Genomic DNA, 20713 nt, shown 5'->3' with positions numbered 1-20713 from the left:
TATCGTAATCAAGATTTTGGACAACTATGACTATAGTTTCAAGATGAACATGGGGTATATAACTATTCTTCGAAAGAAATCCATGAATTCTTTTCCCCCTTTCTAATAGCTTTCCAATTTCTTTCAAATGGAACTTTATGGACCATTGATACACATAGATTTGATGTTGTGGAGAACTTGACATTTGAAATGCTTGAGATCATTGAAGAGTATATCATGTGATTTCTTCAACAAATCACTCTTGTTTTGATCTTTCTTCTTCTTGTTAATCTTCATCATTTTCAAATACTATTGAGAAAAGTATTGAATAATGACTAGAATCGAAGAAGAAAACTACTCTTATTTGAAAAAAAAAATACTAAACTTGAAACATAAAAGCTAAAAACCGATAAAAATCCGGCGGACGGTAGCCATTAATGGGACTACCGTCGCCAGCAAGCGGAAGACTCTATTGACTAACCCAAGAAAGAAACCTAGAAGCTCTTATACCATGTAAGAAAAGAGAATTGTAATGATTTGTATTGATTTTCATAGCTATTACATAAGATCTTTATAAGGAGTAGTACAAGAGAGAAGTTTAAGCAATTGAGTAATGTGGGACTAACTATTCTAACACTTAGGTCGAGTGAGAGGATGCCACCTGGCTGAGAAGTTGAAAGCATGTGACTCTCTATCATTTTAGAGATATGATGTAGACGCAGCGGAATAATTAAAGAACAATAAAATAAACTAAGAATAATAATTAAAGAAAACTGTAAGAAACGATAAAATAAACTTAAATTCTAAATAACTTCAATGGTTTTTCTCTTCAAGGTGAATAATAACATAGACTAGATCTCGTTTTATAAGATAATAAACCTTCCTAGATAGACTCAAACTAGGATTCTTAAAATAATAAACTACTCAAACATAGAAACTTTAAAAATAAAGAAATATCAAATTAAAGTAACTTCTCCTATACTAAATAAACTACTATTATAACCAAATAGGATGTGGGCACGCGTGGACGTGGCCTCACACGTTTATGCGCCTGCATCAGCACCCTGTTCCCCAGAAGGTTCGTCCCGAACCGATTTCGATGAAGAAAACAAGTTGATGCACCCGCAGACGATGAACTTTGTCATGACGATCCGTAATTCCCACTTCGAACGAAGTTTGCACTGGAATGGAAGGATACTAATGTGCAAGTAATCGTCAACCTCGTATCCAAACTCATATGCCAATGATTCTCGCAAAATTAACCTTAGTGAATAAATAATGTTCATCTCGCCATCTTCCCACGGTAGGCACAACCACTTAATCTTCAAGAAAGTGTGAAGTACTATGAGCAAGTGTGAAGTAAGAGTAATTGTAACAAATTTCCAAAATACTTCATCAATAGCCAAAGTATAAGCATAACCATCGCTAACTAAGATATCGATATGGAACCATGTAGTGTAGATATGCCACGCAAAATTGACTTTTCCAAGTTCATCTTCATGTAGTTTATGTAATCTAACGTGATCAATACCTGGAGCCCACTGTTTGTTTTCTTCAATTGATATGTGAAACCTAAATGGAAGTTGTTCAATTGGTATGTGATCTTTGACCATTGAGTATAGGTTCATTGCAAGAATTGGGAAATTGATCCTCTTTTTCTTAATTGTTTGAAGAAAATTTGGTAGGAAGAGATTTGATAGAGAAAGCGGCGATGTGGGACATAATTGATTCGGAAAATTCTGGGTTGTTCTTCTTGTTCCTCTTTTTCTTAATTGTTTCTCTTGTTGTTCTTCTTCTTGGTTGTGATGGGTTTTGATAATTGCTCTTTGTTCTTCTTTTCCTTCACTAAATTCTGGGTTTTGATTACTTGGGTGTGTTGATAACTGAGTTTCAACTTGAGGAGAAGATTCAAAAATTTCTGACAGAAGTGTTGGGGATATGAAAGATTCAAAATTTTCTGGTAGAAGTGTTGGGGATATGGAATAGTAAGGAGAGGTTTGTTGTGTTGGTGATGGTGTTTGACACCAAAAGATTGGGAAGGAAACAGGAACATGTTGGTGATATTGGGGTAGGGTTATTTAGGTGGTGGCTATAGATGGGATTTGAATATTATGTATAGAGAAACTAGGGGCGCCTATAGAATCCGGGTTGTAGCCTACATAACTAGGGTTTGTATATGTGTGGTGGAATGTTTGGTTGGAGAAGGGTTCCTGTAGAGAATGAGGAGAAAGATGATGTGGAGGTGCTTGTAGTTGTTGTTCCTCATTGTAAACTTGTGGGTGGTTATAAGAGTTGAATTGGGAGAAGCTGAGTTGGTTATGGGTTGAGTGGTCCGGGGTGGTTAATGGTTTTGTAGGGTATGTTGCAGTGGGTAGTGGGTTTTCGAAAAAAATAGGGTTTGGGGGCTGATGGTCGGGTATGTGATGGTATATTAGCATGGGTTGGCCAATTGTTCCAATGTTTGCGGAAGATTCGAGAAAGAGTGGGTTTGAGAATGGAGGGTAGGGTGCAGTTATGTGGGGGCTAGTAATGTTGTGTGGAGTTATATTGGTGGTCTGAATTGGTGTAGAAGATGTGGGTGGTATACTGTTGTAGGTAAAGTGGAATGGTGGGGGTGTTGTGGGACATGGGTTGTATATTGTAAAACCAAAGAGTGTGTGTGTAGTTGGATTAGTGGCATAAGTGTTGGAACTTCCTGGGATGTTGAAAGTGTTGGTGGGTACTGTTGGTGGACTAATGGAAGTCGGGTAAGAAGTGGGTTGTTGGGCGGTGGATGGTGGTGGTGTCGGTAGAGATGAGGGTTCGGGGTTGCGGTTTTGGTGGTGGGTTTCGAGTGGAATGGTGCTTGGTGAATAATATTGCTGAGGGGTCTGGAATGGGTATGGTTGGGTTATACTTGGGTTGGTAGTAGATTGGTGGTCGTTGAAGGAAAAAGGTGGTGTGGTTGGAGTGGTTGTGGGGTTTATGTATGTTAATGGGAAAACCGGTGAGAGTGGTGATGTAGGGTTGATGTGAATCGGTGGGAGGAAAGTGGTCGGGCATGGGTTAGTGATAGGTTGACCAAGTAGGGGAATTGAAATTGGTGTTGTGGTTGGGAGTAGTTGTGGTGATGATGTTTGAATGGAAGTAGTAGATGAAGGAGTGGTGGTAAAAGAGGGAGACTTACATATGCCTTCGAGTTGTTTAGATAACTTCATGATGGACTCATTGACTTGATCGAATTTTTCTATATTTTCCTTCTTGTAATTTTCGAAAGCTTCTTCCAATTTTGTAACCGAGGATAACTTCTTGTTGATGTTGTCCCATTCGGAGGCAAAAGTTGGTGTCTTCTCTTTGATTGTTGGAGTAGGAACGGTAGGATTAACCATTGTGATTGGTTAAAAAAAATGGCTCTGAATACAACTTGATGTAGACGCAGCGGAATAATTAAAGAACAATAAAATAAACTAAGAATAATAATTAAAGAAAACTGTAAGAAACGATAAAATAAACTTAAATTCTAAATAACTTCAATGGTTTTTCTCTTCAAGGTGAATAATAACATAGACTAGATCTCGTTTTATAAGATAATAAACCTTCCTAGATAGACTCAAACTAGGATTCTTAAAATAATAAACTACTCAAACATAGAAACTTTAAAAATAAAGAAATATCAAATTAAAGTAACTTCTCCTATACTAAATAAACTACTATTATAACCAAATAGGATGTGGGCACGCGTGGACGTGGGCCCACACGTTTATGCGCCTGCATCAAGATATTACACTTAGTTTCGCAATTTAAGCGTGTTTAGCATCAAGTCCCTCAACTATTATATGATCTGGACCGTTGAGGATGCCAACGGTCGAGATCATATCTGGACATCACATAAGCCTTCTGTCAAAAATCGAGAGAGAGGAGAGGGCGAGATTTTTTTGAGATGACTTATGTGTTGTCCACATATGATCTGGACCATTGACATCTTCAACGGTCCAGATCATATGATAATTTAGGGACCTATAACTAAACACACTTAAATTGTAGATCTAAGTATAATATCTCTAAAATGAGAGAGAATCACGTGCTCTGGGGGCGCCTTCTCATTGGATCGCTTTTAACTCTCCCCTTCAAACAACATTTTTGTTTGTAGTTCAACAAAAAAAAAAAAAAAAAATTAGCAGTGTGCCTCTGATAACACTTATATTTTAATGAAAGTATTACATTTCATTAAAAAAAAGTATCAAGATTCAAGATTGTAGGAATTTTTTATCATATAGGGGGAACTTAAGATCCCAGCACATGCAAGTGTGCATGAAAATATATAAGAGTGATTCTGCTGGATGTATGGCTGTATCTAAACTTCCTTTATACATAATTCATACACATTTTTTTTTCTCTTTCATTATGAGCCTGATCGAGAATTAAAATCTCTAGCAGCTAGCTAGCTCCGAACAAAAAGCCATGCACTTGTTACATCTCAAGACTTTAATGAATTCACACTAACTAGAGATGATTAATAATATTACACCAGTCGACCGACCAAAGATGGATGGTTATGGGTTACACATGACTGCTACCGACGTTGTTAGTAATACTACTAAGATGCATGGATAGAGAGAATGATCAAATCAAATGGCCTACTAATTAGCTGCCAACATGTTTACACCCATGCTTGTACAAAATGGTTTCAAAGCATCCCATGCATGGATGCTTTTCTATATTTGACTTCATATTTGAATTTGAGGATCATGATAATAAATACTCTTGTAGTACTAGTATATTAAGGGGAGGCTACAAGAGTGTTTGTGCTTTTGAAGGATGCATCATTTATGGATCCATGCAGTTGACTTGTATATATTGTGGGTCGGGGCACTGGGCTGGGTCCCATATAACACAACATCTACTTAATTAGTTCCCCATGCATGCATGCATGCATGCATGCAGTTATACAAGTATCATGTTCACAATTAATACACAAGATCGTCGTGCATGCATGAAAGTGCATGCCCGAAAATCAACTGTCTGGATCTACAGATGATCATAATTACTTGGACAATGGACAAGTAGACAAATTTAAATATGAATTGTAATAGTAAAAATTCAAGATGAAGATCTCAGTCAAAATTTCGTAAGTAGAACTTTGGGTGGGTAGCTAGCTAGTTGGTTGAATTGATGATAAGTTAGATAACATTTCCAAGATAATTAAGGAGTGAGTAAAGGTGTTAACAGTTTGGGGAGGGGGAAAGCAAATAAAAGAGTAATGAGAGAAAAGTAATACCACTACCACAATGTGGTGATTTTTGTGTTTTGAGTAAAATAAAAGTAATTAATTTGAAAATTAAACTCATAAGTATAAAATAAAATAAAGTCAAATTTTTTTTTTTTTGTTGAAAGTCAAATTTAGCTTGAGATTCTCATTCAGAGAGATACAAGGCTAGGCTACAATAGAGTAGTTGTGCCAAGAGTGAGATTGACGCGGGTGAGGAAGTTGTGTTTTAATGGGACGCGGCAGAGCAGAGAGACACTTTCCTCCAATTGTCACTCCCATTACTATGGGCCCGGGCCCAGAACTGAGTCAGTCTACCCACTTTATTGCCACGGCCCTTTATACCTCATTGCCTTGCGCCCTTGCCCATACATACACACACACATGCATACCCCACCACAATACATCCTACACTACTTTATTATACATAATTTGGCAGTTGACCTCAATTGGATAGTGTAAAGTAGTACTCTCATAGTTAATGAGTTCAATTATAACAACTCTCTTGCATAGAGCCAGAGATAAACACAAAGAGTTAGACAGAGAAAATACAAGTCAGTTACAATTAACTAACTACTTAACAAATTAATTTCTCACTTAACTACCTAACTCAAACATACACGTGCAAATAGGGGTGTAAACGAGCCGAGCTCTTAACGAGCTGTTCGAGCTCGGCTCGACTATTGCTCGTGCTCGACTCGAATATTAACGAGCCCGAGCTTAACACGAGCTCAAAATCAAGCTCGTTTACATAAACGAGCCGAGCTTGAACATTCTTTAGTGTATCACGAGCTACTCGTGAACAGCTCGTTTAACGTACTCTTATAATAGTATAGTAAATAATTACGTATTAGTATTGAAACTTGTACATGAAATATCAACCATTAAAAAATTATCGGAATATGAATCATTAATCATTATTATTGTATGTGACAAATGATCATTGAAGTATTTTGATGATTTAAAAAGTTTTAATTTGAAGTATTTTGATAAACGAGCTTAAAACAATGCGAGCTCGAGTTCGAGCTCGAGCTCGTTCAAACTTATATGAACCGAGCTTGAACAAGTGGACAATTACTCGAACGAGCTCGAGCTCGAGCTCGACAGTCAAATACACGAACCGAGCTTGAACATGTTACTACTCGGCTCGGCTCGACTCGAGTACACCCCTACGTGCAAATCATATGAGAGTGCCCATAACACTTGCTGGTACTTTCTTTTTTGAATTGTCATCGTGTCTCGAATCCTTGACGTCTATGATGGAAGACTAAACCTCTTATCACTCCAACCAAGGATTGTTGACAAAACCTGTTGATACTTTGATCTCCATCCTTCAAGTTAGACTATTTGTTGATATAGTCCTTTCTCTCTTACAGATAGAAACTCAAAGCCCAAGATTTTTTTTGAATAATATGATTGAATTAGAAGAAAAGGAGAAAAGGATATACAAGCCTAAAAAAGGCGAAGCTGCGACAGAGTCGCCAAGGCACTTAAGCCGAACCCAAAAAAAAGAAAACAGAAAAGCTAACAAAAAGGAAAGAAAAATAACAACCAATACACAGAACCGGGACCCTCGGTGAGCGATTTTACATCGACAAGATAAACGCCCCCCAATTTCCCACGATGTCCGAGAACCCTCTATATTTAACCCTTGGCATGTTACGACTCCAATGATACACAAAGCATTTGGCTGAGAATATTATATCTTCCGTAGTCCCCGACTTGTCGGAAAAAATCGCTGCGTTCCTAGAATTCCAAATGGCCCAAAGAATCACCTTTGGAATCATGTTCATGATCGGGTTTCTCCCTTTATATCCTCCCCACGCTGCCAAAAGATCTGAGACTGAGGCTGGGGTTACCCGCGAGAATCCCAACGAGTCAATAAAATATCGCCACACATGGTAGGCTATATCGCAATGTATAAATAGGTGCGAACTTGATTCCTCATCTTTCTTGCACAGCGGACACCTATTGGGGGTTGAGCAACCCCGCTTTCTCAATAAGTCGATAGTAGGAACCCGTTCTAAACATGACGCCCAAAGGAAGAAAGAAACCCTCTGCGGTACATTCCTTCTCCAAACATCCATAAAAACCTTAGACTCTTGATCGGTGAACTCCGAAAAGACATCGTAACAAGACTTTACTGAAAGCTCCTTGCACTTCGATGACACCCACACCCTCACGTCCAAGCTGCTGGATAAGGTAACCCCGTCCAATAAAGCAGTCATCCGATTAAAGTCCTCTATCTCCCAATCTCTGAGCCTGCGTCTCAACGAAACCGACCATACCCCCTCCACTGAATTAAAGAAGTCGGAAACCATGCCCTCATTGTTATCGCACGTTCGGAACAAGATAGGAAAGACCGCTCGAAGAGGCTGATCCACTAACCAAACGTCCTGCCAGAACTTAGTATTAGTCCTGGAACCAACCTTGATCATGGTCCTAGAGTGAAATAAATCCCAACGCTTGTAAATTCCTTTCCAAACCGAGCAGCCATAGGTTCCTTTAGAGGGATGAGAAATCCAGCCGCCACAAGCTTCCCCATACTTTTGACCGATAATAATCCTCCAAAGCCTATCTCTTTCGGTCCCGAAACGCCATAGCCACTTGGATAAGAGAGCGTCGTTCATAGTTCTGAGATTTTTGATTCCTAAACCTCCCATCGACTTGGGTTTACAAATCAACTCCCAAGCCACCCAATGGATTTTCTTCCCCTCTTCTCCCGAATTCCAAAGAAAATTTTTGAAGCTCTTTTCTATATTAGAGACCACGCCGATGGGCATCGAAAAGAGAGAAAGAAAATAGATAGGGAGAGCTGAAAGGACAACCAAGATCAATGTAACCTTACCTCCCCGAGACAGAGTCTTGGCTTTCCACGACGATAATTTACCCGATACTTTCTCCGAAATTGGGTCCCAAAGCTTTTTCGATTTATACCCATGGCCTAATGGCAGCCCGAGATAAGAAGTAGGGAGGGACCCTGTAACACACCCGAACAACCTTGCTAAATCATCCAGCTCTTGTACCTCGCCCACCTCGATCACTTGGCTTTTGGAGAAGTTGATCTTCAAGCCTGAGGCTGCCTCGTACCAAATTAAGATGTCTTTGATCTTTAAGTGTGAGAACGGCTAGCTTGAAGAAAGAATAGAGTGTCATCCGCAAATTAAAGATGAGAAACCATTGTACCTGCTTCCTTCACCCTAAAGCCTTCTATCCATCCTTTATTCTCCCCAATAGAGACAAGAGTACTCAGGACTTGAGCCACGAGTAAGAATAATAACGGGGAAATGGGATCTCCCTGACGTATACCCCTCGAATTCTGAAAAATGTCCGTAGTCGAACCGTTTACCAACACTGAGAAAGAGGCTGTAGACACACACTTATATATCCAGCAAAGCCATTTTCTTTTGAACCCCATCTTGGTCATGACTGAGTGTAAGAAATCCCAGCTCACCTTGTCGTACGCCTTTTCGAGGTCAACCTTAATCAGGATACCCTTTGAACCACTCTTGATCCTTGAATCGAGCAATTCGTTAGCTATTAGAACACCATTAATCTATCATCATGATTCCTTATCTGTTTAAAAAATGATAGAACAAACTACAACAGTAAACATATTGTAAGCCTCAATAAAATTAACTGTCCACGGTAAATACGAAGTCCATCGCCGAGGTCTATATAAAGCTTTGACCTAGCCTCTTATAACATTACTATTATTTATTTTGTTGTTGTACTCGATTGAGTGCTTAGAGCTGATCTCGTTTTTCTTAATAGGAAAATGCAAGTGTTAATTGGGCATGAAATGAAGTGTCACCAACTAGCTAACTGCTAACTGTGAAAAAAATAGTCCCACATGGGAGAAGAGTTATCTATCAACCACAAATATAATGTATAGGTCATCTCCACTCATTGCCAATTAGTTTTGAGTTGGATGACCACATACTTAACATGATAGATTTTAAAGTTGCATGTGTTCCACGCCACCCGAAAAAATAAACACGTGTTAGGCTCATAGGCGGAGGTACCATCCCTGACTGCAGCCAGGGATAGGTTTTCCAAAGTATCTGCAAAATATAGTCATTAAGTAATAAATAGCTTGTGGTGAAGCACTTACTTCACACACATGAGGTTTTGAGTGCTTTATTTTGCTACTTTCAATTGTCTTTTCTTCTCGCTATTTTTACTCTCTGTTGAAATTTTTCTCATTATTTGGAGTGCATTCATTGGTTTTCTTAGACTTGTGCTCTCAATTTCAAGTTCTTTATAAGAAGTGTGTCTTTCTCCACTTACGATTAATTCTTTTACTAATTGTATGCTTTCAAGTAATATTAAGGATGACTAAAGTTGTAGTTTACTAATTGACAATTTGATTTATGCCCGGAGTTTCAATTCTCTCAAGATACTGTTTTTCTTCCATAATTTAAAACGAATAACTACTAATCACTAGTATATATTTATTACTAATACCAATCAAGACTAATAAAAAGTAGTAGTAAATCTCGCAGAGAGACGTAGTATATATTTATTACTAATACCAATCAAGACTAATAAAAAGTAGTAGTAAATCCCGCAGAGAGACGTGTGAAGATCAATTTTGTGAACTTTTAGTTTTACTTCTGCTGCATTAGTTCTTTTACTCCTTAATTAAAACTATAGGCCGCTTATGAAATAAAATTGTACTACATTTACCATGGATTCATAAGGATGACAAAATTACATTAGCGATAATCGTTGCAGTTTAAATCATTGTTAAGAAATTCATTATTCTCAGAGTTAGTAGTTTTAGCGTTCTAAATTATCGACTGACCTTCAACGAAAAATATTAGGATACATGCTCGTTAATTAACTTAGTTAACCAATTGTAAGTACACTACAATTTTATCTTCCAAACAAGAGATCCACCAAAACAAAAAGTTTTTTTTTCTACCATTTGTTTTATTGCAATTTTAGGCTAGTCAGGTTAGATTTCAAATTCTGACTCCGCCCTTAGTTAGGCTAACCACGCCACACGTGAGGGGGCGTGTGAGAATAACCCCACATACGAGAAAAGTTATGTGGCTACTAAGAGTATAATGTTTAGGTCATTTCCACTCATTGTCAATTGAATTTGAATTGGATGACAACAAGTAGATGGAATATCCTTGCTACCTGCATATAGAGCTAGCTAGGGCGCAAGCTACCTATAGATAGATAGAATGCATAATCTGAATTCTGAGGAACATTGATTCAAACTATCCTGGTACCATTTTTGTAATATCTCTGAAATCCAAGGGTTTATACTTGAACCGGTTTGTATAAAAGCCTTATCACTAGTTTCTTCATTCATAACCCACGCAAACAATTCCTCCAAAAATACAAGAACATTTCCAATACTACAACAACAACAACAACAACAACTAGCTAATTAGTAAGTCAGAAAGAAGAAATGGGTGATGATGGTAAGGATCAGGGGGAAACATTCTTACATTTCAAGTCACTTGTGGTGTTTTTTTCAAAAATCCTTATTAGAAAACTAATAAGCAGCAGCAGCTGGAACCCCCAACTCATTAGATCACCATCTCTTCATAGGAGGAAGTCCAGTAGCAATGTTCTTCATCAATCCCACATCCAACTGCAAAAACAGTCTTCTCTTAATCCCACATCAGATGATGATAACCAAACTTTTATTTTTCATGTGGAGGGTTCACTCTTCAAGTCTTCATGCTGCATGTTCCCTTATTTCATGTTAGTTGCATTTGAAGCTGGTGGCTTTTTCAGAGCTTTACTTCTCTTAATACTTTATCCTCTCATTTCCTTTCTTGATCAACAAATGGGTCTTCAAATTATGGTTATGATATGCTTCTTTGGGATTAGAGAGGACAGTTTCAGAGTTGGAAGGGCAGTACTACCAAAGTTTTTCTTGGAGGATGTTGGGTTTGAAGCTTTTCAAGTGTTGATGAGAGGTGGTAAAAAAGTGGGTGTGAGTGATTTCCCAACAGTGATGATTGAAAGTTTTCTTAAAGATTACTTGGAGATTGAATTTGTTGTCGGTAAAGAGTTGAAGACTTTTAAAGGGTATTATCTTGGTCTAATGGAGAACAAGAAGCAGATAGATCATGAAAAGTTGATTTTGAATGAAATATTTGGAGATGATCAGGAGACTAATGATGGTGGTGATGATCAGAAAGATTCTCATCATCAAATTATTGGTATTATTGGTAGCTTCAACAAGCCTCTTCTTCATTATCACTTGTTCTCTCACTGCAAGGTGACTCTCCCCTCCCCTGTTTTCTCTTCTCATTCTAGTTTTTTTTCATTGTTCATGTTTCTTTGGGGGGGGGGGGGGGGGGGGAGAAATTGTGATGAGAATAGTCCCACGTTGCCATGTTGGAGAAAGGCGATCTAGCAACCAAGGATAAAATGTCTAGGTCCTCTCCACTCATTGTCAATTGGTTTTGAGATGGATGACCACAAACTTAACATGGTACTAGAGTCAAACTACACATGATAGACTTAACACGTGCTTCACGCCCCCCGTAAAGAAAACAAAAAAAAAAAGTCTTAGGCTAAAAAAACACCATACTTGAGGGGGCGTGTGAGAATAGTACTGTCACATAGGAGAAGGGCGATCTAGCAACCAAGAATATAAATCTTCAGACCGCCGGGATTTTGAGCCATCTTAGGTGAGATGTTGAGTCGAAAGAGGGACCATCCTAACTAAGTGATTTAGGGCAGTGTATGTTTTATTTTTGTGCTTACATATATATAGTTTTATTATAGGAATGAATGTTCTTAATTAACAGCTGATGTTAATTAATGTATGTTGTTGTGAACTGCTTACTGATCAGGAGATATACATAGTGAGTGAAGCAGAGAGAAGGAGCTGGAATTACCTACCAAGATCCCAATACCCAAAGCCACTGATATTTCATGATGGTAGACTGGCTCTAAGACCAACCCCACTCAACTCTCTGTCAATCTTCATCTGGCTCCCTTTTGGTTTCTTCCTTGCCATTTTCAGAGCCCTTTTTGCCATTTCCCTCCCCTACACAATTGCTGCTCCTCTTTTGGCTTTCCTTGGCTTAAGACTCAACTTCCATCAAAATTCTACCACCAACCCCAAAAGGAAAAAGGGAATTCTTTATGTGTGTAACCATAAAACTCTATTAGACCCGCTTTACCTGTCTCATGCTTTGAGTACACCCATAACTGCTGTCACATACAGTTTAAGTAGAATATCTGAAGTGTTGGCACCGATAAGAACAGTCCGACTAACACGAGACAGAGCTAAAGATGCAAAGATGATGGAAAATATGTTAAGTGAAGGTGACCTAATTGTGTGCCCTGAAGGGACCACTTGTAGGGAGCCATATTTGTTGAGGTTCAGCCCTCTGTTTGCAGAAATGTGTGATGAGATCGTACCCGTTGCAATGGATGCTCGTGTTACCATGTTTTATGGTACTACTGCTGGTGGTTTGAAATGCTTCGACCCACTTTTCTTTCTCATGAATCCTTCTCCTTCTTATTCCCTTAAGGTTCTTGACACTGTATCTGGAGCCGGCAGTGGTTGTGATGAATCAACAAGGTTCAAGGTTGCCAATCACATTCAAAATGAGCTTGGTCAAGCTTTAGGATATGAATGTACTAAGCTCACAAGGAAGGACAAGTATTTGATCTTGGCAGGAAATGAAGGAATCGTTAAAGCTCCTTCTTAAAGAGGTAATTCAAGAATGATGGATATAATTAAATAGGCGATTACATGTAACATATTAGTACTATTTTTCGTATCTTTTTTTTTTGTTGTAACTACTACTTTGTTCTTTTTTATTATGAATACTACATATGTTAAGTAATATTGTACCCACATTAGTTTAAGAAAAAAAATTGCATTTTCTCTTGTTGATCTTATTCTTTTGTTTTGCGAACTTAGTTCATAGTGTGTTTGTTCGATTGTCTTTGCAACTATAAGAGTTCAAGGCCAGAACCACCTAACTAGTACATAGAGAATCATGATGCCCATGCTTATTTGTCATATTTTGCAATCGGTGTGGTTAAAGCACCATCAACCCTGTGAGGACTAGGGTTTCGACTGAGAGAACTAGGGTTCGGCAGTAAGAGAAATGAGAAGATTAGGGCAAACTCTAATCACTTATATGGTCAACACCAAAGACCAGTCAAGTCAAGTAAGAGAAGTCAGTCAAGATGTCAAAGGCCCGTGAACTCAGCCCAAGCTCAAGTCCTATCACTTCATCACCTGTTAAAGGCAGCCACAACAAATAAAGATTAGTTAATCTTTCTGTTATTAGTTAGTTTTTCTGTTATTCTGTTATGAAAACAGTTTTCTGTTTTCTCTTCTCTTTGAACTCTATATAAAGGAAAAATGTAATAAGAAAAGGGATTGATTGGAAAATAAAATTAGAGTCAAGTAGAGTTTCTTACATGGTAGCAGATAGGTTAGAAAGATCCAACAAGCTAGGGTTTCTCCTCTTGAGCTCAAGAACAATCATCACCATCTCATTCATAACATTGAAACATCAAAACATGACAGAAGATTAATATTCAACAAGATTAAAGATTAAAGATTTCTCAACATTACAAATTCAAGGAATTCAAATACCAATATTCAAGAAGATTAAGAATCACTTACTGTTTTTTCGTGTTGTTCTTCAAATTTGGCTTTCTTTTCATCATGGCAGCACAAATACAAGGTAATCTCCCTCCCATTTCATCTGTTACTAGCTTTATTACTGAAAAACTTGATGACTCCAACTATTTGATGTGGAGAGATCAAGTTGAGACCTTGCTAGCAACTTATGATCTATTAGGGTTTGTCACTGGTTCTATAGAAGAACCCCCTCAACTTAGAATAATTCAAGGTATAGAACAAGTAAACCCAGACTATCAACTTTGGAGATCAAAAGAAAGTTTTGTAAAATCATATCTTAAGAGTACCTTATCAAAATCTGTGTATTATGACACATATGGTCTGAAAACTGCTAAAGATATGTGGGACTATTTAGACCTCACAAACAATGAGGGTCTTGAGTCAAAAAAGGATCAATTAAGAAGGAAATTGCAGACTATAAAGAAAGGTAATGCCTCTATTGCTGAATATCTCAGAGAATTAAAGCAGATTGCTGATGCTTTAATTTCTGTTCATGATAGAATAAGTGAGCCTGAATTGGTAAGGCTAGCTATTCAGGGTCTAGGGTCTGATTATGATCAGTTTATCATAGCAATTAGAGCCAACAATGAACATTTAACACTAGCTCATCTCAAATCAAGACTCATTCAGCATGAACAGTGGTTACTTCAAAAGGAAACTGATCAAGAAGCCTATTATGTTAGAAGATTAAACCCAAAACAGTATAATAGACCACCAAATAAGCCTGCACCTTCTTACTACAGGAATCAAGCTTATATAAACAATAATGGGCCTTCTATGAATAATCAGGGTAATAGTAGTTCTTTGACAAATCAAGGAAGTAATTTCATGAATAATCAGCAAAAGGGAAGGAAAGCTGATGATTTTGATTTCTCATCTGTTCCCTGTGGTCTGTGTAAAAGATGGGGACATGTTCCAAGTGTGTGTTATTTCAGATATAGACCAAATAAGTTTCAATCAGGATATCATACTGAGTCACATGATCATCAAGAAGAAATAATAGAAAATGACAATGATAATGCAGCATTCAAGTCCTATCTATATGAGGAAGAATCTATGTTAGAATGTAATAATGCAATTCTACTACCACATGAGCACAGTGATGATAATGATGATTTTCAGGAATGTCATACTGCCATAGTTATTGAGGATGAAGGAGAAGATGATATCTTTTATGACTGTTTATCAGATTATGAACAGTGCTATGTGTCTACAGTCTCAAATACAATAAATACCAAAGATAAATCATGGCTTGCTGATACAGGGGCAAGTAGTCATATGACTCATAGTGAGGAGAACCTTAGTTCTGTTCAGCCTTATATAGGTAAAGAGGCTGTTATGGTTGGAAGTGGTAAATTCTTACCCATAACTAGTACAGGTACTTCTAAACTTGCAACTTCCACACATGAATTTGGTCTAAGCAAGGTTCTCTGTGTTCCTCATCTAAAGAGGAATCTACTGTCTATATCAAAGTTCACAATGGACAATTCTTGTTCAGTAGAATTTCTACCTTGGGGTTACAACATCAAGGATATTCATTCTCAGAAAATACTAGCTGAAGGACCTATCAAAAACAATCTATATCCCATTGAAGTTCATGTTCCTATGTTACAACAAAGGACTATCTCTGCTAATTTAGCTCAAACAGGAACAACATATGAAACTTGGCATGCAAGATTAGGTCATACACATAGTGGAGTCATCAAACAACTATCTCATGAAAATAGGATTACTATATCAAACAAAGTTGAGAATACCTTCTGTCAATCTTGTGAATTAGGTAAAAGTAAATGTTTACCTTTTGAGAGTTCCTCAACTACAACAACTACTCCTCTATACTTAATTCATTGTGATATTTGGGGACTAGCCCCTATATAAACACCTAATGGAGCAAAATACTACATTCTGTTTCTAGATGACTATAGCAAATTCAGCTGGATATATGCAATGAAAGTCAGATCTGACAGCATTAAGTGTTTTACTCATTTTAAGGCAACAAATGAAAATCTCTTAAAGGAGAAGATTGTCTATTTTCAATCTGATGGAGCTCCTGAACTAAAACAAGGAGACTTCAGGGCTTTTCTAGACAAGAATGGAATCATTTTCAGATGTTCTTGTCCATATACTCCTCAGCAAAATGGAAAAGCTGAAAGGAAGCATAGACACATCACTGAGCTAGGTAATACACTATCTTTTCATTGTTCTTTACCTAAAAGTCTATGGTTTGATGCATTTAGCACTGCAGTTTATGTCATAAATAGACTACCCACAAAAACTTTACAAGGAAAATCACCATTTGAAACCTTATTTCATGTGTTTCCTGATCATTCCAATCTCAAAGTGTTTGGTTGTGCATGCTATCCTCACCTTGGTGAGCTTAGAACAGATAAACTAAGTCCCAAGAGTATACAATGTGTGTTTCTAGGATATAGTAATGAACATAAAGGTTATAGGTGCTATGACCCTATATCCAAGAGACTTTATATTTCTAGGCATGTGATCTTTGAAGAAGACAACTTTCCATATGTCAACCTCTCTCAAAAACAGCCTAGTAGTGATCAGATAATGAAACCACATATTTCATTACCCCTGCCACCTATATGTCATTATCAGGATAGTACTGAATTTGGGACACCTAGTATGCATACTAGTTCACCAGCAAATTCAGAAAACAGGTGTTCTTCTACAAGTGTTTTGGGCATTACTAATGATAGCAGACCAGCAAATTCACAAGTACAGAGACATCCTATACCATCTGATCAAATAACAACAAGGAGCAGGAATGGTATTATCAAGAGTAAACAATTACCTAGTGATTTTGTGGCACATTATTCATCACCTCACATTTTAAATGTTGCTTTTCTATCAATTTTGCAACTACCAATTGAACCCACATCTTATAAGGAGGCAGCAAAGCATACTGAATGGGTAAAGGCCATGAATGAAGAATATCAAGCTTTACTTGATAATAAGACATGGTCTCTAGTTCCTTATGCAAATCATATGAATATACTTGGGTGTAAGTGGGTTTTCAAGATAAAACAGAAAAGTGATGGCTCTATAGAGAGATATAAAGCAAGATTAGTAGCAAAAGGTTTTCATCAACAAGAAGGGGTTGACTATGAAGAAACCTTTAGCCCAGTGGTAAAGGCAAATACAATAAGGATGGTTCTCACTATTGCAGTCACAAATTCATGGCATATTAAACAGCTTGATGTATCAAATGCTTTCCTACATGGGACTCTTGATGAGGCTGTCTATATGATACAACCCCCAGGTTTTGTTCAACCAGGGAAGGACAGGCATGTTTGTCACCTTCATAAGGTTTTGTATGGACTCAAACAGGCACCAAGAGCCTGGTTCAACAAATTTGCAACTTTTCTGTTGGAGTATGGGTTTAAGAAAAGTAGGTCAGATCATTCCATGTTTGTATATCATACAGAGACAACCAAAATGGTCCTACTTCTATATGTGGATGATATCATCCTCACAGGCAATTCACTGTCTCAATTATCAAGTCTCATAAAGGATCTAGGCAACAGCTTTAAGATGAAAGACTTGGGTCCTTTGGCTTATTTTCTAGGGATTGAAGTTACACATGATCAATCCAAGGGTACATTACTACTCACACAGAACAAGTACACATTACAACTTCTGCAGAAAGCAAATCTTCTAGATTCAAAACCCTCAAAATTGCCAGTATCAAGTGGAAAAAGGGTTTCACTTACAGAGGGGGATGCACTTTCTAATCCCACTGAATATAGAAGTCTAGTAGGAGCACTTCAGTACCTCACTCTGACTCGACCAGATATCTCCTTCGCAGTTAATTATTCAGCTCAGTTCATGCATCAACCATCAACAGTACATTTGGTCATTGTAAAGAAGATATTAAGATACTTAAAAGGGTCAATGGGGTCTGGAATCAACCTTTCAAAAGGTGATTTGTCTGTTCTTACAGCCTATTCTGACTCGGATTGGGCTGGATGCCCTGACTCAAGAAAGTCGACTGGGGGATATTGTATTTTCTTAGGCTCAAGTCTTATCTCATGGAGCTCAAAGAAACAGGCAACAGTAGCCAAATCATCAACAGAAGCAGAGTATAAATCTCTATCAAATGCAGCCACTGAATTAGTTTGGATATCATACCTTATGGATGAACTCGGTTGTGCTCTCTCTCGTCCTTTTCACCTCTTCTGCGACAATATCAGTGCGAAATACTTAGCCTCAAACCCTGTTTATCACGCTCGCACAAAACATATAGAGGTGGATTTTCATTACGTTCGTGACTTGGTTTCGAATGGATCGGTGAAGATAACTCATATTTCCACCACAGAACAGTTAGCAGATATCTTCACAAAAGGTTTATCAGAAGATATTTTCAAGAAATTTCGAGACAAACTGATGGTTTTTCGTTCCTCATCACCATCGGTTTGAGGGGGCTGTGAGGACTAGGGTTTCGACTGAGAGAACTAGGGTTCGGCAGTAAGAGAAATGAGAAGATTAGGGCAAACTCTAATCACTTATATGATCAACACCAAAGACCAGTCAAGTCAAGTAAGAGAAGTCAGTCAAGATGTCAAAGGCCCGTGAACTCAGCCCAAGCTCAAGTCCTATCACTTCATCACCTGTTAAAGGCAGCCACAACAAATAAAGATTAGTTAATCTTTCTGTTATTAGTTAGTTTTTCTGTTATTCTGTTATGAAAACAGTTTTCTGTTTTCTCTTCTCTTTGAACTCTATATAAAGGAAAAATGTAATAAGAAAAGGGATCGATTGGAAAATAAAATTAGAGTCAAGTAGAGTTTCTTACAAACCCTTTACGCTTCCGACATTATAAGTGATAGCAGCCATTGGGATATTGTTCATGGCCGGTTGGATATTTTAGTCAGTTGTGCACGAGTGAAAGTAGCCAAGGGTTTGGTAGATCCGAGTACCAAGTTGTCAACTTGAACTTTGCTTCTTATTGTGTGATTATACATATATCTAGCTTTACCTACTACAAAATCTTCCAGCCTCTATGTCTTTTTCTTTTTTTACTTTTCCTCCAACATTTTTTGGAATTTTGCATCCAAAGTTTTGGTCTGACTCGTAGATTTGATTCTTCTGTATCACTCGTTAAACTTTTTGTGAATTTGACAAAAAAAATTGATTGGATTATGTGAAGTTGATGTTTTGTGTTTTCATAATACTATGGCCTTTGTGACCTTCCTGCTAAAAAAGAAAAACAATTGGCATTGGGTACAGTGGCGGCCGCATAATATTATTTATGTAACATCCCCAAAAGAAAACTGGTCGGACGAGTAGGGGTGGGAGTCGGTTCGTGACGGGCGGGAAACGGACACTAACTCAACCGATCCGGGCGAAACGGGCACAAGTCCGAAACGTCCACTCGGACATCCTGACAAAACATGCAGACATTTCAGATTTTTCTCCAACAAAGTGTCCGTCCATGACCGTTTTGATAGTCGGACCAACCGGGTATCAGTCGGTCGGGCCCCGATCACTAATGAACAAATAAAGATATTTTTATTCGAAATTAAAACTGTTTAGTAGCTAAGTACAACTTTCTAAACTCCCACTTTACAATTTCAATAAGTTAATGAATACAAAATTAAAAGATAATAATTGATATTTCTCATGGATTACAATCGGTTTTAATCTTCTTCTCATGGATTATGATGGGTTTTAATCTTCTTCTCATGGATTACGATCAGTGTATTGTGGATTCAAAGGTTACTGGTGAGATATTGAGATTTTAGAGGAGAGATACTAGAGAAGTAGAGAGTCGAAGACGAGAGAAAAGTGATTTCTAAGTTTATATACTTATATATTTGTACTTTTGAAATCTAACGGTTGTAGCTAACCGTACAGATCTAAAGGCTTAAAATCAATCATATAGGTGGACTGGTATAACAGATAAACGGACAGGTTCGCCAAGACAGACTATGTAAGCGGGCGGACTCAGATCACTGGGTAAGGACCTATGCCCGTCCGCTTAAGCTCTTTCGATCAGGCGTGTACGGGTCGATTCGGGCATCGAACGGTCAAAGACCCTTCGGACTCGGACGGTCGTGGGCGGGTTCTGGGTTTTGATGCAGGCGCATAGGCGTGTGGGCCCACGTCCACGCGTGCCCACACCCTATTAAGTCATAATAGTAGGTTATTTAGTAGAAGAGAAGTTACTTTAATTTGATATTTCTTTATTTTAAAGTTTCTATGTTTGAGTAGTTTATTATTTTATGAATCCTAGTTTGAGTCTATCTAGGAAGGTTTATTATCTTATAAAAGGGGATCTAGTCTATGTTATTATTCACCTTGAAGAGAAAAACAATTGAGTTATTAAGAATTTAAGTTTAGTTTATCGTTTCTTACAGTTTTCTTTAATTGTTCCTAGTTTATTTTATTGTTCTTTAATTATTCCGCTGCGTCTACATCAAGTGGTATTCAGAGCCAAATTTTTTTAACCAATCACAATGGTTAATCCTACCGTTCCTACTCCAACAATCAAAGAGAAGACACCAACTTTTGCCTCCGAATGGGACAACATCAACAAGAAATTATCGTCGGTTACAAAATTGGAAGAAGCTTTCGAAAATTACAAGAAGGAAACTATGGAAAAATTCGAAAATCACAAGAAGGAAACTATGGAAAAATTCGATCAAGTCAATGATTCGATCATGAAGCTATCTAAACAACTCGAAGGCATATGTAAGTCTCCCTCTTTTACCACTACTCCTTCTTCTACTACTTCCATTCAAGCATCATTATCGCTTCCAACCACAACACCAACTTCAAATTCCATACTTGGTCAACCTAACACGACCCCAATCCCGATTCACATCAAC

The 20713-nt window shown here is 37.8% G+C and overlaps 1 protein-coding gene across 1 annotated transcript; it reads left to right on the top strand.

The window, feature by feature from the left end:
- Window positions 1-10815: 10815 nt before the first annotated feature.
- LOC147554828 (putative glycerol-3-phosphate acyltransferase 2) lies at window positions 10816-13099 on the top strand. The gene is made up of 2 exons (XM_086663275.1): window positions 10816-11471; window positions 12052-13099. Exons 1-2 carry the CDS (start codon window positions 10932-10934, stop codon window positions 12916-12918), a joined length of 1407 nt encoding a protein of 468 aa, XP_086519401.1. The 5' UTR covers window positions 10816-10931; the 3' UTR covers window positions 12919-13099.
- The last annotated feature ends 7614 nt before the right edge of the window (window positions 13100-20713 follow it).

The sequence above is a fragment of the Eschscholzia californica genome, unplaced genomic scaffold (genome assembly GCF_041429995.1).
Source record: "Eschscholzia californica isolate CP2 unplaced genomic scaffold, dmEscCali1.0.p SCAF_2, whole genome shotgun sequence".
NCBI classification, from domain to species: domain Eukaryota; kingdom Viridiplantae; phylum Streptophyta; class Magnoliopsida; order Ranunculales; family Papaveraceae; genus Eschscholzia; species Eschscholzia californica.
The sequence above is the reverse complement of the archived record's forward strand: the minus strand, read 5'-3'. Positions and strand labels throughout refer to the sequence as shown.

Bases quoted from the DNA above. Each gene is read 5' to 3' on its own strand.
- LOC147554828 (XM_086663275.1), top strand. From the start codon at position 10,932: ATGTTCCCTTATTTCATGTTAGTTGCATTTGAAGCTGGTGGCTTTTTC. The intron at 11,472-12,051 runs GTGACTCTCCCC...CTTACTGATCAG, and splicing joins ACTTGTTCTCTCACTGCAAG to GAGATATACATAGTGAGTGA.